Source organism: Cyclopterus lumpus, chromosome 8 (genome assembly GCF_009769545.1).
Source record: "Cyclopterus lumpus isolate fCycLum1 chromosome 8, fCycLum1.pri, whole genome shotgun sequence".
NCBI lineage: Eukaryota > Metazoa > Chordata > Actinopteri > Perciformes > Cyclopteridae > Cyclopterus > Cyclopterus lumpus.
Window position 1 is genome coordinate 10,926,076 of NC_046973.1, and position 19,432 is coordinate 10,945,507.

General features: G+C 45.3%; 1 protein-coding gene across 1 annotated transcript; it reads right to left on the reverse strand.

The window, feature by feature from the left end:
• Positions 1-4,643: 4,643 nt before the first annotated feature.
• hoxb9a (homeobox B9a) lies at positions 4,644-14,086 on the reverse strand. Its single transcript, XM_034539376.1, has 2 exons — positions 13,465-14,086; positions 4,644-4,879 (listed from the first exon to the last, which is right to left on the reverse strand). The coding sequence occupies exons 1-2, from the start codon at positions 14,084-14,086 to the stop codon at positions 4,644-4,646; spliced, it is 858 nt and encodes a 285-aa protein (XP_034395267.1).
• Between the last annotated feature and the right edge of the window lie 5,346 nt (positions 14,087-19,432).

The window sequence follows — 19,432 nt, forward strand, 5'->3', positions numbered from 1 at the left end:
TTTCGGAACTAGCAACCAGTAGCTCGGTGCTATCAGAAAAAGCCAGATAGCTAAGAGCAAGAGGATTTAACACAGATTCTAAACATCTTTAAAAAATCCTTCTGCACCAAAGCAGCAACATCAATCGCTTTAGTCACAAACGCTGCTTATCTTTGGTTTATAAAAATCTTCTAATCAACAAAGACTGTTGTATTTGGATGCATTGAACACCATAAGTAATATACAAGTGACATATATGGTTTGATACATGAGAAAATTCAAATTGCACAGATGGTGCCCAAATGCCCATTTTGCCTAAATTTTCTGTACTTACCTCTCTAACTTTGTTCTGCTTCACTTTTTCAAAGTCAAACTTTGCATAGACTGTTCACACAGTGTGCTATGATCTGAGTGAGTAGAACTTTGCTGTGCATCCTTCCAAGAGATAATCATCCTGAAAGTGCTTTTTCTTTCTAGGCGAACCTGAAAATTCAACTTTTGCTGTCTTTCATCTTTATTTACTCTTAAACAGTAACACATATACTAATATGTACACATCTGAACAAAAGCACACATGGATTCCCTTTATTATAACACTATAATTATAACATTATTCAAATAGCCTTTGTGGTTGCTGAGGTACACCCTTTTTAGTTTGGGTATGTTATTTCGAGCAGAAACCTAAAAATAGGTCGGGACAAATAGACAGAGCTTGTAGAAAACATATTTTGATAGTTAAAACTGGCCATAATTATCTGAGATTGGTTGACTTGTTTGGTTGCTATGGTGAAAAACCTTTAAGAAAGGTGGAGTTGCACTGGGGGTGATTTGGACTCATGATGACCTGCAGTAATAGTACTAATAAAACATTGCAATACTACCACACTTGGTGTAATTGTCACAGTATCTACTATGAGTGTGTTGGCACAAGTGCCAACAATGCCACAGTTGAAAGGGTCGCTGCAGGTCCTTCTGCTTCTATTCCGTTGCTTTTGGAGTTTTCTTCTGCACTGAACAGCAAAAAAATTATGCAACTTTTACTTGCACTACTTCAAAATCCGGGCCTTGTTACAACTGTTTCTCCATCACGTGAGAGGCACGAGAGGACACAAAGATCCCGGCAGCTCTGCTCGATAGACGCCGTGTCTGGGTTAGTCATTTGGGCGCAGAGACAAACACAGGAACCGCAGCGGCTTCACGAGGTCCTAATGGACGGATGACGACGCTCCTAATGAATGCACTCATCATCTGTGTGTGTGGGTGAGGGGGGAGGCGGAGGCGGGGGTGGGAGGGTGTTTATGGTTTTATGACAGTCTTTTGGTGTTGCAGCCAAACAGACGCCCCTCTCCTTTAAGCTGCAGTGTACAACTGAGGAGACACATATTTTAAACACATGCTGGCTCATCCCCCCCTTCTCGTCTGTTTCATTTCCCCCCTCCAAGCACACACACCAGAGTCAATCTGGAGAAGGACGAGAAGAAGAAACAGAGAGCTCTCAACTTTTCCCACCGCAGCAGAAGAAGAGATAAAGGAAATGTATTCAAATCGTAAAATTAGGTTGTAATCACAAATTACCCCCCCCCCCCCCCCCCCCCCCCCCACCTCCTATTTAATTAGAAATAGAGACAAGAATCATGGTCGTATACTGTAAAGTATCTTCTTAATAAGGAATCCAGCATTCACAGTGCCATCAGCACACACACAGGAGAAAAAAAGACACAACAACACAGAGAGAATAGAGAACAACAGACAAGAGGGGACTGGAACATTTCACAGGGAGGAGAGGATCAGAGAGACTGGAGTTAGTCCTGCTCTTAATAATGTCTTTACTGTGGTTACATGGCTCTGGTTTAACTTATTTTTTTTTTAAGTGAAAGTAAAATGACTTGTAGAGCTCGGTCCACATTCATCTGCAGAGCAAAACAATAATAAAATTAACCCCAAAAACGTTGTTCCTCCAGTCAGAAGAATACTGCGACAGGAAGTGAGATAAAGTCATAATAATAACAGAAAATAATAATGAAAAAATGTATAATTTATAAAGATGCTTTGCTTCATTCTTGTCCTCTCTGCCCCAAACACCAAACCGTAGACACCAAAGAGCTCATCGGACTGGTAACGGACAGTCGGCACAAACGACATGGAGAACAGAAGGTAAAGAACACGACAGAGAGAAATCATCTATATTACAGTAAGATGCCGAGTCCCATAAGACAAAACCGTAATATTCAGCATATTTAACTCATTCCAATAAGAAAGACGATGTTACTCACTTTATGTACAATAAATTAGAAATATGTCCTATCAAGAAACTTCTATGTTTTAATTTTCCCAGCAAGCATTCCCCTGACAGATTAAACACATAAAGAGCTAGACGACGAAACCACGTCTTCGAGCCTCGAAGCATGCGCGAACCATGTAAACATTTGTACTCGTAAATAGAGGATTTGATACTTCTGTATTTAAGACTTTGCAAAGAAAAGGAGAGGCTGCTTGTCGACCCGTTGGGCTCTGCGTGTATGAATGAAAATATCATTTACTAAACTGGAGGAAATAAGTGTGCGTAAACTATATGTATGTGTCTTTTTTATTATATGTTTTACAACGGTGGTACACAAGCAGCCTTTGTGGTCTGCCACACACCACACACACACGCACACACACACACACACACACACACACACACACACACACACACACACTAACACCAACACACACATGCGCGCACACACAACGTTGTAAAGCCAATGTGTTGTTTATGACCCGTCCATAAAACTGACATCGGACGCTATTTAACTATGCCGACACTTCAAATAACGCCACAGTGGCCCTCCGACATGGCCTATTCATATTTTAACTTCCAGATCAATAAACATTCCGCATAAACTGAAGTCTTGCCAGAGAATAATACCCCGAGCTATTTAAATCAGACCCTTTTGCTAAAGCATTTTACGCGGGAAGAAATCCAAAGTGTCCAATTGTGTCGGTTTTCACGAACGTGTTATAGAACCTCTAGGAATTACATTTCCAGGATAATAATAATAACACAAAACTGAAAGGTAATTTCAAAATGGTCAGTATGCACGTGAGCGCAACCTGGGCTCGGTCACCAGTCTCGGGTTGCGTTCGGTATCCGTCTATTTCCTGTAATGAGAGAGAAACCCGCCTTGCATAGCAGATAATACACAATATTCTGTATGTATAAAAATAGAGCTGGTCACTTCTGCAAGAAGCACGTTGGATTAAGATTGGAAGATGGTGACTGAGAAGGCTGGACATTTAAAAAGGATTCATGCAAACATTTGTGCACACCAGAGGATCTGAAACTAAAATGAAACTAACTCTAAATAGCTTGTAAACTAGAAGCATGGGCGCTTTTTACTGGTCGGGCTAATCAAGAGGCGTTCTAGCTTGTGTCTTTAATGCTGTTTGAGAATGTGTGCTGCGAGGAACTGGAGAGGAAGCTACTAGGCATTCATCGTCAAAGCCGAGTCCAGATGCCTGAGGCTTAATTTAGATAAGGATGCATTTGATTACAACAACAGAAAATGGGAATGTCTGCTGCGTCTCCTCTCACATGGACTCCGGGCTCATGTGAAGCGGAGGGGGCGACTATCGATAGCCGATAAAAGCCTCGGAGGAGCCGCCGCAGCGCATAAAGCATGTGGCGAGGAAGCTGGAGGGCTCGGATCCACCTTATCGACAGCCGCCTAATCGGAATCCCCGGTTGCTGAGTCGAGTTAACACCCTCCCAGCACCCCATCACTCCCACCCCATCACACCCAGTCTCCCCCTGCTCCCCCTTTCGGTGTCTGCTCATTACTTCGTGCCGACAACCGGGAAACAAACGGCGGCTCGCAGCCTGTATCAACGCCGACCATGGGGCGCTTCTCAAATCACAATGAGTGAAGCAAGAGAATGGGAGAACCAATATTGCGTGCGTGTGTGTGTGTGTGCGCGCGCTCGCCCACGCTCGTGTTTAAAATTGGCCATTTGAAACCCCGGTTTCAGCACCTTATGCGTGCCTCCGGTGTCAGCGAACAATAAATAACTAATACAAGGAAGAGTAGTGCTTGAGAATACATTTCAATCCTCTACGCCCCCCCCCCCCCACCCCTCTTTTGTTGTAGACTCGCCAGGCCGCTTCCTTCCTTTTCATGTAGCCAAACATCAAAGGCCCAAATAAAAGCGAATACAACTAGAACAAACAACAGCTGTCAGTTCATGGAGCAAAGTGTCCAATCCGTAGCTGCATGTGGAGTCCGACCCATTTAAAGGAGAGGAGGTCCGGGAGGAATCGCTGTTGGTCATGAGTTTTTTTACTGCTTTGTCCTCCAAGACACTCAAATGATTTCAAAGTTCAAAACACTGCTTCCTTCTAACATCAGACGTAGCGTTCTTAAGACTTCAGTGTTAACGTTGCAGCGTCTGCTGGAGATCAATGGAGGGATCGATCAGTTGTATCAGTGTGATGGGGCTGAAGCGCACATGGTGGCGCCTGAAGGTTAAAACAAATTGGAAATAGCAGGTGTGTGTGTTTACAGTTATTGGGAAAGGCCATTCTGTGTTCTAGACATAAGAAATAATTCATGTTGAATACATGGGGGTGAGCGTGCATGTGCGTCTGAATGTGCGCGCACAAGCGAGAGTGCTTTCCCCGCTGTCTAGTCCTTGGGTTGGTCCTTGCTCTGTTTCTTCATCTTCATTCTCCGGTTCTGGAACCAGATCTTCACCTGCCGCTCCGTCAGGTTGAGCGCGCGCGCCACCTCATGCCGCCGGTCCCGTGTGAGGTACATGTTGAACAGGAACTCCTTCTCCAGCTCGAGCGTCTGGTATTTGGTGTACGGGCACCGCTTCTTCCTGGAGGAGCGCGCGTGCAGCCAGTTGGCCGACGGATCACCTGGAGACAGAGAAGAGGAAGAGAGGGAAGGCGATTAGTGAGACTGTCTTCAGACCTCTTTGGAGGGGTTTACCACAATAACGCAACGATAAAAACAAATGATCTTCGTTCGTAAAAGTCGCAGAACCTTGTGCGTAAAAGCTCGGCTCGAAAACACCTGAAGCTGTAAATGTTGCTCCTTTTGAACTGGTTGACACATTTCACAATTCATTCACAATTTAAGGAAAAGCATTAAAAATCCAATTACTGGTTTAAAATCCGCCAATGAGTTCGCTGCTTTGTTCACTGTCGCAGTTAATTACATACAAGAGAGGCTTCTGACTTGTTTCTGAAGGCTCCTGTTTGAAGGTGACCTTCAGCGGATGAATATGATGCTCTATAATCACGGAGGTTCAGATCAATGATTACAGGAGGCTGTGTGCGTGTCCGGCTCTATAACATTTTGTAACATAAAAAAATCAGCGAATTTATCCCGCGTGATGACAACAAAGGAACAAAAACACACCAAGGAGGATGTTTTACAGACATAAAACGGTTTTGATTTGGGTTTTTTTTTTGCGTGAGAATGATCATGTTTATATTGTAGCACATATGCCTCACTCCCAATTGCTCCAAAATGAATAAACAGCGAGAAGATGTATGGCCCCTGATGAGATTAGAGGGAAATCTTATCTGCGTGCATCCTTGTCTTTCATTCAGTTTCCACCCAATAGACCACACTGAACCCATCAGGACATGCTCAACCCATTATTTTTCTTCTCATAATGAACTACAAATGAACTATTCAAAAGCAGATTGTCTTACTCTTTGCAACATCAGCGGAATTAAAGGTGAAACAAATAAAGGAATGATGCCCACTGAGATTGTTGAAACGCGTGTATGAGATGGGAATAACAATGTAATGCACAAATGTAGAGGCTCCTATTGGATTTTCGACAGCAACAAATGTATGAATTATTGCTTAGATTTGTTTTTCCCCTCAACTTTGTCTTTCTTTCTTTCTTGGTGGCCAGGCCACCCTGATTCCACCGCCATCCACCCCACCACACACCCACCACCACCACCACCCTCCCCCTTTTCGACTGCCCCACCCATCTTTATGGCTTTCAGACAGATGTAATTAGCAGAGACCTCTTCTTGTTTGGGACGTGTCTGGTTTAGGGCTGAACGCTATCTGCTCTTCCCTTCTGCAAAGCACAGCTTTTCAGCTACGACGCCGCTAGGAGTCTCACAGCAACTCCACCATGAGAGGAGAGAAGCTCTCCCTTTATAACACAGTTGTTGTTTTACTTGCAAACACTGTATTTAATGCTTTGAAGCAACTATCAAAACACATCCAGGAACATTGTGAGGGCTGGTTCTGATTCATTTCCACTTTTACGTGTTCTAAATAAAACCTTGAACCATGAGCAATCATTCCCTGTGGTTAGGCCAAGGCTCTTCTCCTCCAATCAATCACAGCAGCCGAGCTGTTGCCAAGCAAGTTTTCCACTTGAGTCAGAAAAGACCAAAAAGAGAAGCTCAATGCGGACAGGTAAAGCTTAAAGTGTCTGTCTTAGGAGGACAGCTTTTTCCTAAGCTTTAATCTGAACAGCTAAGACAAATGCAAAAGCAAGGCCACACTGAGTTTTTTCATTGCATTTTTATAATGGTATCAACTGAGTACGGCTGTTCAATTCCAAGTTTGGTACGCAACCCAAAATGTGTCTCGGAGAGGGGTTCCGCTGTGGAATTGTTGGTGAAAACACTTGGTTTACACTTGTTTTTGTGACACAAAAGCCTCCCAGAGGTGGTGTAAGTCCCACTGAATGGAACACAGCACACATGCCGTCTAGCCATCCGGCTGAATTTGGGAATCTAAGCTTCATTCTAAATCAGTGTGGCCAACGTCAGGTCCTTAAAAGCATCTTATTATTGCTGTCAAACTGCAAAAAAACAAGAGATTTAATAAATTTCTTTCCGCCCGGAGACCAGGTCCGTAGGGCGAGGGGTTATAAAGGAGATATTCTATGTAAATGGAAGCCTCAGTCCGCTGGCCTCAAAGGGCAGAAGGGACGATCTTATCTCTCACAAGTCATGAGGAAAAGCCAGAGCCTTCTGACGCCAAGCGAGGAGATTTAAAATATTGCGTGTGCCTCCCGGAGGACCCGCTTGTTTTCCTAACTCATGTTGCGTGGAGGCTTCTTCTCTCAATTTCCTGGTGATATTTTTCATCCTGTGACAGAACTTTGCCACAACGTCATGGCAATTTACAAAACTGCTACATAACATTCGTAACAATCATTCGTTTAACTCCCAGATGTGAACAAAGCTGTTTTAGTGCTCGATTGTTATCGTTATTAAGCAAAATTATAGGACACATTTTGACTTCTCATTTAAGGTTCCTTGTTCTGCTGGGGCCTCCATAATTTCCTCATGACTAAGACATACACAAAATATGACATTTTAAATCAATACTGCCAAGGCAAAGTTGGGGATGGATAGGTCTGTCCTAAAGTATATCATATATTCTTAAGATGTCAAACCTCACCAGTTTTTCTTTAAAGCATTAGATCTCTCTTCCAGGTTGGATTGAGCTTGTGAATGTATCATAATTACACAAAAACAACTTGTTCATTGAGGACATCCCAGATGTAATTCATCACCAAAATGTCATTAACTAATCAATGAGCTATCTGGTCGCCAAATTTAACCCAACACATATATCTCAAAGCTTTTGTGTAATTATCGTTGAAATAAAGCCGACTGCTGTATGAAAAGAAATGCAGAACTATTTGCATACAACAGATGTGATCCATTTGTATGTAATCCACCTAATCTTGAAACTAGACAATATAACAAGTCGGTAGGGAGGATGTCATGGTGGAAGGGTGGATATAATAACCCCAAATCGTTCGTCGTTGCAACCGCCCTTCATATCTCATGTGGAACCAGAAGTCAACGTTGACTTATTCACTGTAACCTCCCGACTAAGGTATCATCACTTCTGTCGTTATTTTAACACAAACGTTAACTTGCTTTGTCCAGTCTGGTCTCATCGCATTCATAGCTATCCCACCAAATGATGTTCTATGTTATCCACATAGCCATAAATAAGTGAAAATTAATGGACATATGTATCTGTGGGCTTGCACAGACTGATTGCTGTGTTGCCTCGAAAAACAACAAAATACCTTGCCTAAGCTATTAATGCACACTTGTGTTCTTCTTATAGCTAACACTACATTATTGCAGTAAGGTATAGACAAAACGTAATACCAAAAGTATTTTTTGCAGGACTTTGGGTTCGGAACAAGACTGCAAAGCCAAGATGGCTGCCAGTGATGTCCATGCCATCACCCAGCCTCTATGTGGGTCTAGCAGGATATATATTCCCATCAGCCAAGTTAGTTAGCGCCTATCATCAGTAATTATGTCCATAATACCCTCTGGACTCCCCGTGGCAGCGTGGGTTCTCTCCGGGCTCTCCGGCTTCCTCCCACAGTCCAAAGACATGCTGCAGGTTAATTGATCTCTAAATTGCCCATAGGTGTGAATGTGAGAGTGAATGGTTGTATGTCCCTACATGTGCCCTCGATGGACTGGCGGCCTGTCCAGGGTGTCCCCTGCCTTCGCCCTATGTCAGCTGGGATAGGCTCCAGCGCCCCCGCGACACTAATGAGGATAAGCGGTATTGAAGATGGATGGATGGATACCCTCTGGAATCAATTCCCTCCAACACAGTCAGCATGTAGAGGATCGATTTCATCTCAAGGCAAAATAATGCCGGGTAAAAGAGGTGAGAAGAGGGTGTAGGGGTCGGGTGGTGGGTGTAGGGTGCTTTTGTCACACTGTAAAGTGGGTGCTTTGCATTCCCGGGGTGTATAATCACCTCCAGGACCATTCATTACCCTTCGGAGCTGCGCCACGGTCGTGGCTGTCACCCGGGATGACAAACTGGTTGTGGGGATGGAGGAAGGGTGGCGAGTTGGGTTGCCACTGGACGGTATAGTCTTTTTCTTTCATTCCAAGCTGTGGGACAGTTAGGATGATGACGGATAGAAAGAAGGAATACGGGTGGGAGGTTATGTGTGTGTGGGAGGGGGTGGGTGGGGGGGCGGGGGGGGGGGGGGGGGGGGGGGGGGGGGGGGGGGGGGGGGTCCTAGCTTGAAGGTTCCTCTCATAGGCCACATCCAGAAGCAATGTGTTGGCTTGGATGTCAGTTGGACGAGCACATGGACGAAAAGATTGATAATCCGTAAAACTTTGGCCCCCGCGGCACGATGTGTTAAATTGTAAGCCAGTGTGTGTGTGTGCGTCCGCCATGATGAATGCTGCTCGCGTGGAAACAGTGACCGAATCGGCTCGAAGACTAATATCACGTCCCGTCTCCCTCTCCCTCTCTTTCTCCCTCTCCCTCTCCTTCTCCCTCCCTTAGCAATTTCACCCTAATAGTTCCCGAAATTGACCTCTCATATATCCCAAAGGTACGTTATTACATTTCCACAAGTCGTATTTTATGCCCCCCCCCCCCCCCCCCCCCTGCCCAAACCCAACCCTTCCACCCCCATCTCGCCCAGCCAACCAACAGCAACACGCCAATTAATGGGTTGTTCACCCGGTGTTATAACTTAATAAACTTCGGGGGTAATAACTTTCCTCGCACTGCTCGGCAGCAGCAGCACAAAGACCGAAGTGTAATCTTGTAGTTTATTCTGGATGGGCGCCCAGCACCAGTAACACAAAGGGAATCTGTAGCTGGATGCCGGCTTTGACTGGATGAGATGTTTTGAGGGGATCGGATTCCGCCTCCGTTTGGAATACCCGGGGAGGGAAATGTGTCCAAGGCGCAGACACTAATCACTCCTTAGATCCCAAACCGAAAAAGTGCCCCAGGTAGAGCTGGAGTCAAAGAGGCCAGGAAAACAAGTTGGTGATCTAAGATTTCAGCCTTCACAGCGTTCTCAAAATGTACAAGTTTGCATTACATTACATTTCTTATTTTCTGTTTGAATGTTTCCCTTTAGCAACACACAAGGTACCCAGCTAAGTGTCTTTGGAGCGTCGTTAACTCCAACTGCCTGTCCAACATTCCTCACCATCAATAATAGCGAGGACTTCCAAGAAGTCTGCCGTGATGTAAAGTCAAAGCTCTCAGAGGAATTTGGCCCCTGTTGAGTACCACATTTGCTGGCCACTTATTGCAGTGCATAATGCATACTGTGCTTTGAGACAGGACCAGGAAAACAATGATGAAATCCCATATTTTCAGAAAAGTCATTGTTTTATTTGTTCTGCATCATTCTACCTGTCTGTTTTAATCTGAATTAAAATGGCCACGCATTCGGTACTCGGATGTTAGCCACATCACCGTGACTTTGCACTCATTTGCCTGAAAGGGAAGATTTGTAGACTATGATATGTTTTACTCTACACACTTCATCAAAGCAAAACCAAGACCAAAGCCTCGACCACAGCAGGTTATTTTAACCCTATAGCCGAGAGGAATAGTTTTACTTTCTTTGTCAGCTGTTTCCTCGTGCTAAGTGCTGGTGTTGAGATTCCTACGTACTATTCTGCCATTGCAGCACAAAGTAACAGATCCCAACACAGACCGACAAGTATAACGTGTTGATACTTCAGACCAAATTCTCTTGAAAGTGGAAAATACCATTAGCACGGGACAGAATGCAAAGAGGCCAGAGGCCGCACTAACCAATACGCTAACCCTTTCTGAAGCACAAGCGTTTACCCTCCGCTTGCTATCAGTAACCATTCAGTTCACCGGCAAAGCTAAAGTACGAATGTGTTGGGCTCGCAATGACAACTCCAAATTGCACCCGAAGTGTATAAAATGGCGGCCATGTGAACAATGGACTCGCCGGTGGGCGCAGCTCCCACTACCTGCCGCACCGCCGCACTGCACACCAACATAAACCGACAGATAAACCACAAGAAAGGCCGCTGGCAGGGAGAAACTTTATCTAATTGAGTGCTGCCTGTTTGAACACCAGAATCCATTACAGACCAGCCTTCATTATACCAGCGAGCCAGACTGGAACGTGTTACTGGTGGAAAGTCTAATAATTCAGACTGGAGGCTGCTGGGCTCAATCCAGCCCTTAACCAGCTCCCTGCTCTGATGGATAGCATGCTCAGATGCTGTAATAAGGTGTGTGTGTGTGTGTGTGTGTGTGTGTGTGTGTGTGTGTGTGTGTGTGTGTGTGTGTGTGTGTGTGTGTGTGTGTGTGTGTGTGTTTGTGTGTATTTAGTAATCGGTGAAAAAAAAATCCAATGCGAGGCCTCCCTTCACACGCTCAGACACATGGATCAAACTAGATTTATCCGGGGGGATTAGAAGAGGGGAAACAGAGCCCCTTCACATCCACCCTCGCCTAAGAAATATATAAAATATTAATAATTAAAATGTTAAAAATATTTCTAGGGAGCTGCCCCCTGTCCCACCCAAAATAAGTCAAGAAACTTTTTTGGAACACAGCTTCACAGAGAGACAATAACCCCGCCGGTTCATGATGGATTCAATGTTGTTGTTGGAGCGCGGGAGGAGTGCAGATAGAAACAGAAGAAATAGGCCGAACCCTCCGCGGCTTTATATCAAGATGATTGCGATTCCATGACAGGTAAAATATTATTAGTATCATTGTTATTGCAGTGCGAGCAGATGAATAAAACAGCAGCTCGCATGCGAAGGCAGACAATAACACGAGGAACAGTTGCTCATGCATGGGGTAGAATATTTTGAATTGAAGTAAATTAGATGTCTTCACTGCCCTCGATGGACTGGCGGCCTGTCCAGGGTGTCCCCTGCCTTCGCCCTATGTCAGCTGGGATAGGCTCCAGTGCCCCCGCGACCCTAATGAGGATAAGCGGTATTGAAAATGGATAGATGGATGGATGGATGGATAGATGTCTTCACGCAACGCTTCCAAGGGGCGCACTTTTATGAGCCATAGCTGGACTGGCCAAATAATGTAGGCGGCTATATTAAGTAAAAACAAACATCGAGGGAAGTTCATTTCCATCTCCTGCCTCACCTGCAGATCGAAACAGCACCAGAAGCCGCTGTGGGATTCGCGTGAGACGCATCCTGACTGGCTCCAACTGCAGGTGCCCCCCCCCCCCCCCCCCCCCTTCCCCCCCCCCCCCCCCCCCCCCCCCCCACACACACACACACACACACACACACACACACACACACAGACACACACACCGTGCGCATCTGGCTGTGATGTGGCCTCCGCTCTATTTAGAATTAATGTCGCCTGCTCTTCCGCTTGTGTCAATGATGGACGGTTGGACTCCTCTTTATGATGATATGTGCAGCTGATGACAATAAGATGGGTTATTGTTGTGTTTACAGCTCGGTGCTACAGAAGAGCGACACCATGGGCATTTTGAACAGAAATATGACAACATAGGTCCGCGAACACGCACGTGTCTCTATGGCTTTTTGATTGCAGAATACATGTCACATCAAGGCAGGAAGGCTGGCGCACATGAATAGAGCATAGCACTGCTTACTGTAATCATCCAACCTGTCTCTGCGGCTCGCGGCTCCACACCGACCGACTCTGGGTCAGCGCAGCAGCGGGATGAAGAGCCTCCAGAGCTTATTATTTTATTTGGTTTATAGTTTGGACTGGGCCGGTCTCTCCGGCTTATTAACCGTCCTGTCTAGCCGACATGATGAGCTTTAACAAATAAAAAAGAACCCATGTGGTGAAGTAAAAAAAGAAAAGACACAATGAGAGACGAAGAGAGAATGCACCTGCGGTTAGAAAGAGACGACTCTAAAATCACCAACCACTTTTCAAACAGGACAACAACCATGTTGAGCTCACCCCAAAACAGCAACGTTTTCTGATTACTTTCAGAGGAATGGATTTGACGAAGAAGAGCAGCAGATTGAAAATACGTCCCAAAAAAACTGACTGAGTCTTTTTTTGGCATCATCTGATTAATAGCGGTTTATATCATCTTATTTAATGGTGTAGTCACTTAATAAGCACCCTGTTCAACTTCCTCACACAAGCATCTGTATTAAAAATATACACATATTATTTTGAGTTCCTGCATGTGAAGCGAGAAGGATACACGTTTGATTGGAAGTTTTTCATGTAATCCAACAAGCTAATCATCCTGAGTACTTTCAGGAGTACTTTCAGGGCTTTTTTCTTCAATCTCTCACAATAAACATAATAATGTACTAACATGATAATAAACTGTTCGTTTTTTGTCAGCAGTGTTAGGCATTGTTCCTACTTTGCCACTTTGTTTAGTTTTAATTATTGTAAATTGTTCATATTACTGTATCCACCTATTTAATAAAGTCACATAAGATATATATATATATATCCGCCCGGTCAAAGAAGCAATATGTATATAACTATATCTTATGATGTTGTACAGGAGGTGATGATACGGGCTGAATATCAGAGTAAACTCAGAGAGCAGAAGGATGGGGCACTTTGGCTCTCCGGCCCTTTGTTCTGGTTTTATGGCGGCATTAAAAGCATTTACAATCTCTCTTTCTCCCTGCGCTCTCTCTCCTTCTCTCGCGCGCTATTTCCTGCTTTGATAACTTACTTTGATCCAGGCCGTCTTTGTCCTCGCTCCCTTCGCAAATGTCCTTATTGTCGTCGAACCCCGCTCTAGGGATGGCGGCCGGGTGGCTCAGCTCGCGTGCCGCTGTGGACGCCGACTCCAGGATGTACGTGGTGGTCTCGTGCTGGAGCAGTCCGCCGATTTTGGGCACGATCTCCCCGCCGAGGTGGCCGAGCTGAGGCTCCAGCTTGACCTGCCCCGTCTGGCCCTGCCCCGGTACGGACTCGGAGCTGCGCGGCGCGCAGTCCAGCCACGAGCGCAGGTACCGTGTGTCCGCGGCGGGCACGTGCTGGGCCGGGATGTACGGGTGGTAGACGGCGGACAGGCCGCTGGCGCCGTGGTGCGGACTGAACGGGCTCCATGACGACGAGAAGACCGGGGGCTTCGGCTGGAAGCTGCACGACGGATACGAGTCGGGATGGGGATGCTCCGAGTGCGCCGCGCCGCCGGGCTGCCTCCCTCCCGCAGCCGCCGCCGCCGCCGCGGCGGAGCTCGAGCCGGAGTACTGCACGCCGGGGAAGCGAGCCGGGCTGGAGAGTTCATCGCTGTCGTGACTTATGATGGAGTCCACGTAATAGTTGCTCAAAGTCCCAGAAATGGACATTCTCGGACATTATCTGGGAAACGCCGCGAGTTTCAGTAAACAGAGAACAAGAAGAGAGACATTACGATATTTTCTCTCTCTCCCTCTCTCTTTTTCGCGTCTGTCCTTCACTGGCTCACCCCCACTCTCTCTCTCTCTCTCTCTCTCTCTCTCTCTCTCTCTTTCTCTCTCTCTCATCCACTAGTCCCCTTTCCTTCCAAACAACTTGCTCACTATAGCGAAATAAAGTGCCACAGCCTACAGCCTCGCACTGCGCGCGGGGGTTCGTGGAGTCTTTTCGCGAGGAGCAAACTGATTGGCCGGACTTTTTCTTCGAGCCTGATAAAGCATCAATGGAGCGTAAATCAAACCTGCACGCGGGGCCCCCGTTTCTCTCTCTCTCTTCTCTCTCTCTTTCTCTCTCATCTCTCTCTCTCTCTCTCTTCTCTCTCTCTCTTCTATTTTTCTCTTTCTCTCTCCCCCTCTCTCTCTCTCTAATAGATTGCACCCCCCCCCCCCTTCTAAATAAATTGTCTTGTTTATATGCAATATGCAAAATGAGCAGTTCCTCCGTATATCTCGTCCATATCTATGGCTGCTGTCAAAGTCAGAACTATATCAAACCGTTCAATTAAGCGTCGTCTGGAAAGCGTGTGCGAGACGTGGAGCGCGAGAGAATGGCTGACAAATAAGTGGCGCCATTATTATTTTTTATGCATGTATTTATTTATTTATTTTCAGTCTAATCAAAACAGATGCGCGTGCGCCTGTGGCGTACGAGGGCGCATCAACGGCAGCGCGGTCCTCCACTGTTTCCCGAATTGCGCGCGCGCGAGCAATCACTCCAATCAATCTCGACATTCAGCGAGTGCGCTTTTAAAGCGCCATTAGTGTATAAGCGCCGAGAGTCCTCCACTTAAAGGCGCAGAGATGTTCTTCAAAAACAGAAGTCACAACTATGTGTTTAATCATTTACTCTCTGTGAGTACATGGAAGGGTTCGCTGCGAGCTGCCGGGCCGCCCGACACGCTTTTATTGGCAGATTAACAGTCATTTTTGTTAACGAGCGCCATTAAATGCGGGCCCCGCGCGCGGTTATGCCCCTTGTCTTTACAGCGCAAACTACTTCAACTACTTTTTTTAGGGGGAGTCCGTTTAATACCATAATAAAATCCTACATCAGGTCGCCTGCGTTTTTCTTTTTTACAGGGCTGATATATGGCCTGTGGTGGTGCGGACCGTAAACGCGATTGCAGCCTCTCTCTCTCTCTACCCGTCTCGGGCGCTTCTCACTCGGCGGTCAGGCTGCTGGAGAGTAAACACAACTCCGGGAAAGGAGCTCGGCGGAGGTGCGGGTGGACTGGGGTGCGTGGGGGGGGGGGGGGGGGGGGGGGGGGTTGCGGCTATCTTCTGTATTGTAGGTGACCTGGCCGGTCCACGATGGAGCTATACTGATGATGCGCTCTCAGCGGTTTTGAGGGATGAAATCCGTCTCTGGGTATTTTTTTTTTTAATGAGGAGACCAGAGAGCGGCAGCAGACTGTGAGTCCAGACTTCTGACTCCCTGCTGACCTTTATCAAAGTCACCGGGATTGTAAGTCTTTATATTTCTTTATAATTATCACAGACGTGGAGTCTCAGCGCTCTTTTGGGGGAGGGGCGGGAGGGGGGATGGCAGGCTGCTGGTTCCCTCGGGCTATAAATCCGAATCTCCGCGTCGCGTACACGGGCTAACACCGTTATTTACGACGATTAAATATGAAGTGCGCGTTGCTTATGGGGGCTAACGCCGGTTATTTACGAGGACGGAGGTGTAGAGGCTGTGCAGCAGCTTTCAGATCTGCCGAGGAGGAATGATGACTTGGACCGGGGACCGACGCTTTCGTGTCGGGAGCGGTAAAAAAAAAGAAAGAGAAAAAAGAAACCACCCCAAGACCAAGAGTCCTTTTAGAGATCAGTCGCGACTCTGGCGCCCAGCTTTGGCCTTTGAGCTTGAATGCAACACATTCCTCTAGCCTTCCGCCTTAAAGGACCCGCTTCCAGCTCATCTGGACAGCTTCCGCTGGATGAAGGCGGAACAGTAAAGGACCAGACCGAAAGTATCAACTCCATCAAAGGTTGATGAGTTTTCGCAAACACTTTCAGCTAGGATTTATTTTTTCGGTTTGAAAGAACATCAACACACAATGAATACATAAGGCATACGAGTTACATCTGTGTGCGTGGATTGGCGCATTTTTGTGAAGGAAGCATCTTGTTGTTGTTGTTTCTTTCAGTATGCTGCCCTGCACTTAGCGCATTTTTTTATTTTTTTTATTACTTTGTTTTTCAGTCGCAGATGCTTGGGATGTCTTTGCAGTCAAAATGGCTTCTCGTCAGACCGCAGGCTGCGAGGATTTAAAATGTTCAGAGAGGGCCTCCGCCCTGCAGGCCGGGGCTGCCAACCAGACAGCGCGTGAATTGGATAATCTGGCGCAAAAAAAGTAGCAATAGAAAAAAAAGGCTAGAACACGTTATTTAACCTTTTCTACACGTTGCGCGGTGACAGGAATGTCCACATCCACGCGCGCGCTTTGTGACGATGAAAAATGCCTGCACATTCGTAATGTTGTGATTATTGACGATGAGGTCAACATTGGCACATTTTAGACATGTTTTTGTTTTTCCCCTCTCTTTTCCATCAGCCAGGTAACGGCGCGGTGCATTCTGGTCGGAGCCTCGCTGGTAAACATTGAACCAATTAAAGTGTTTGGCAGAACCACGTCGACTCTAAGCTGATTGATTTTTTGGGTTTTACAAGTGGCCAATAAAAATAGTTCCACTATCCCCTCTACATTTCTAGCCCCCCCATTTGATTATTTATTTATTTTATTTTCCTGGAGCGAAAGCATTTATTTCCACCGACGGATGTGGATGCAGAAGTCATATATTTATAGCCCGTGTTTCCGAGTAGCTTCACGAACGTTGTTTGGAGAGTGAACATTTTGTCTAGACACATTTTCATTTTAATAAGGCCTTTTCATAATTCACTGTTCAATCTTTCATATATTTCGTTGCAGAGACAAAAACAATAATAAAATGCTCCTTAAATATTCCACAGTAGCAAGAAGATGGAAATATTTACCTTTGCAGATATTTTCTTCTCAGTCAGAAAGAACATATACAATATATATTTAACTCAAAAGTAGAACTGTAAACCAGACCCCCTCTATTCATGTTAAGTAGCAGTATTAAATGCTATTGAGTCATATATTAATATTAACTCAGGCCAGAGTTTAACTTGTTTTGGAACCGAAAATATCTACAATTATTGTATCTCGACTGCTGCATTCAAAAAGGTTTCATCAATATGCTGACCACCAATTTTTCTTTTATTTAATTTCTCTCCCGAATATTTTTGCAACACAGTCCAACGTTGTTAATGAGATTAAATACAATCATTTATTAAACTGCTGTTTTTAAGAAATGACATTCTGGCGGGTAGAACTGGAAACATAATAATGCAGATGTATCGATATATTTACAACTACAATTAGTTTAATTTGTTTATTTTTTAAAACCGGCTTCAGGGCTGCAGAATAGCAAAGACACAAGAGAAGCACTCAAAAGAGTTTAATATCACGGAGGTCAGATTAACATGTCCACTCAGTTGGCCAATGAAACCGAAGCTTTATAAACACAATGAAGCAACCTGTAACTTTTTCTATGACACATACAATGCATTATGGGCATAATGCTTTATAATCTGCTTATATCCCAGCAAACATGTAATATTGTGTATTGTGTGTTGTTGTTTTCTCACTTCACTGAAAGCAGAACGTGACCCCTTAGAATAACTTATTGTCGCATTATAAAGCATTGCAACTGTGGTTATAATGCATTATTAAAATATTGCAATGAGAATGATATGATTCTTGCAAAAAATAATGTCAGTGAGTGACCTGCAGTTATATGAAATATTATGATACTCGACCTTATAAGTCATTATAAAATTAGGTATAGTCCTTATGTGTTATGATTATTGTTATAAAGTATTTATGAGTGCATGCATATAAATATGCTTAGGGCTATGAGAAGATTACGCAAAGTTACCAGCGTTTGTGTTAGGTACATTGTTGGAGTAAAGATGATTGAATGAAGAAAGATGTTATAGAATTAAACACAATTATATTTTGACCTGAATGTTTAAAACACTGACGTATATGATAATGTTTATAGATAATATGTATACATGTTTCCATATAGGATTAGATATTGAGATATAAAATAAAATGGTGACTCTTGGGAAAAAATAATAAATGTGTATTGCTTATTGAATGCATCAGACACTTCCCAGGTATATATATATATATATATATATATATATATATATATATATATATAAAACACAGAATGTGGATGATAGACATTTAACACTTGACAACATGATGTGCAATGACTGATTCAAGTTCTCTAAGTTGATGGAACAGCATCAGTGATACGTAAAATAGTGGACATTTCATGAGCATGATAACCCACGTGATTGATTGGAGCTATATATTTTAATAACAGCCCGGGCCTGGGCCTCGTAGATCAGGCGTGGCGTCATATTTCTCGGCTGAGAAGCCAGAAGAGGCTCCGGGCGTCTCCCTCGGCCTCTTTACGGCTCAGGTGGTAAAGTTGCCTTTTGTAAATGAAGTCAGCGGAGAGTTATTAACCGACTGTCCTCGACAGCAGGAGGAGGGGGACATGTATCACGGCGCGGGATGGGCCCAGAGCAGGGGCCCTGAGGAGGGGCCCAGAGTAGGGACCCAGAGTAGGGGCCCGGAGCAGGGGCCCTGAGAAGGGGCCCAGAGCAGGGGCCCTGAGGAGGGGCCCAGAGGAGCGACCCAGAGTAGGGGCCCGGAGCAGGGGCCCTGAGGAGGGGCCCAGAGGAGCGACCCAGAGGAGCGACCCAGAGGAGGGGTCCGGAGCAGGGGCCCTGAGGAGGGGTCCAGAGCAGGGGCCCAGAGAAGGTGCCCAGAGGAGGGGCCCAGAGCAAGGGCCCAGAGCAGGGGCCCAGAGGAGGGGCCAAGAGCAGGGGAATAGGGGAATGTCCTGAGAGACGTCTTCCTGGGGAGGGAATAGACCTATGGGGACAGATCAGTCTCAATAATTGCAAATGCACACAGAGAGATTTACAAATGCACACAGAACAATTTACAAATATGTTTGATTTACAAATGCACACTGAACAATTTACAAATCAATTAGACTCACAAATGCACGGAGAACGATGTGTCTGTGTTTTCTTATTTGTCAATCACACTGCATTTGTTTGTGGATTGCTTCACGTGTGTGGATTTATGAGACTCCCCTGCCGTGGCTAAATCTGCAAATGCGTTTTTT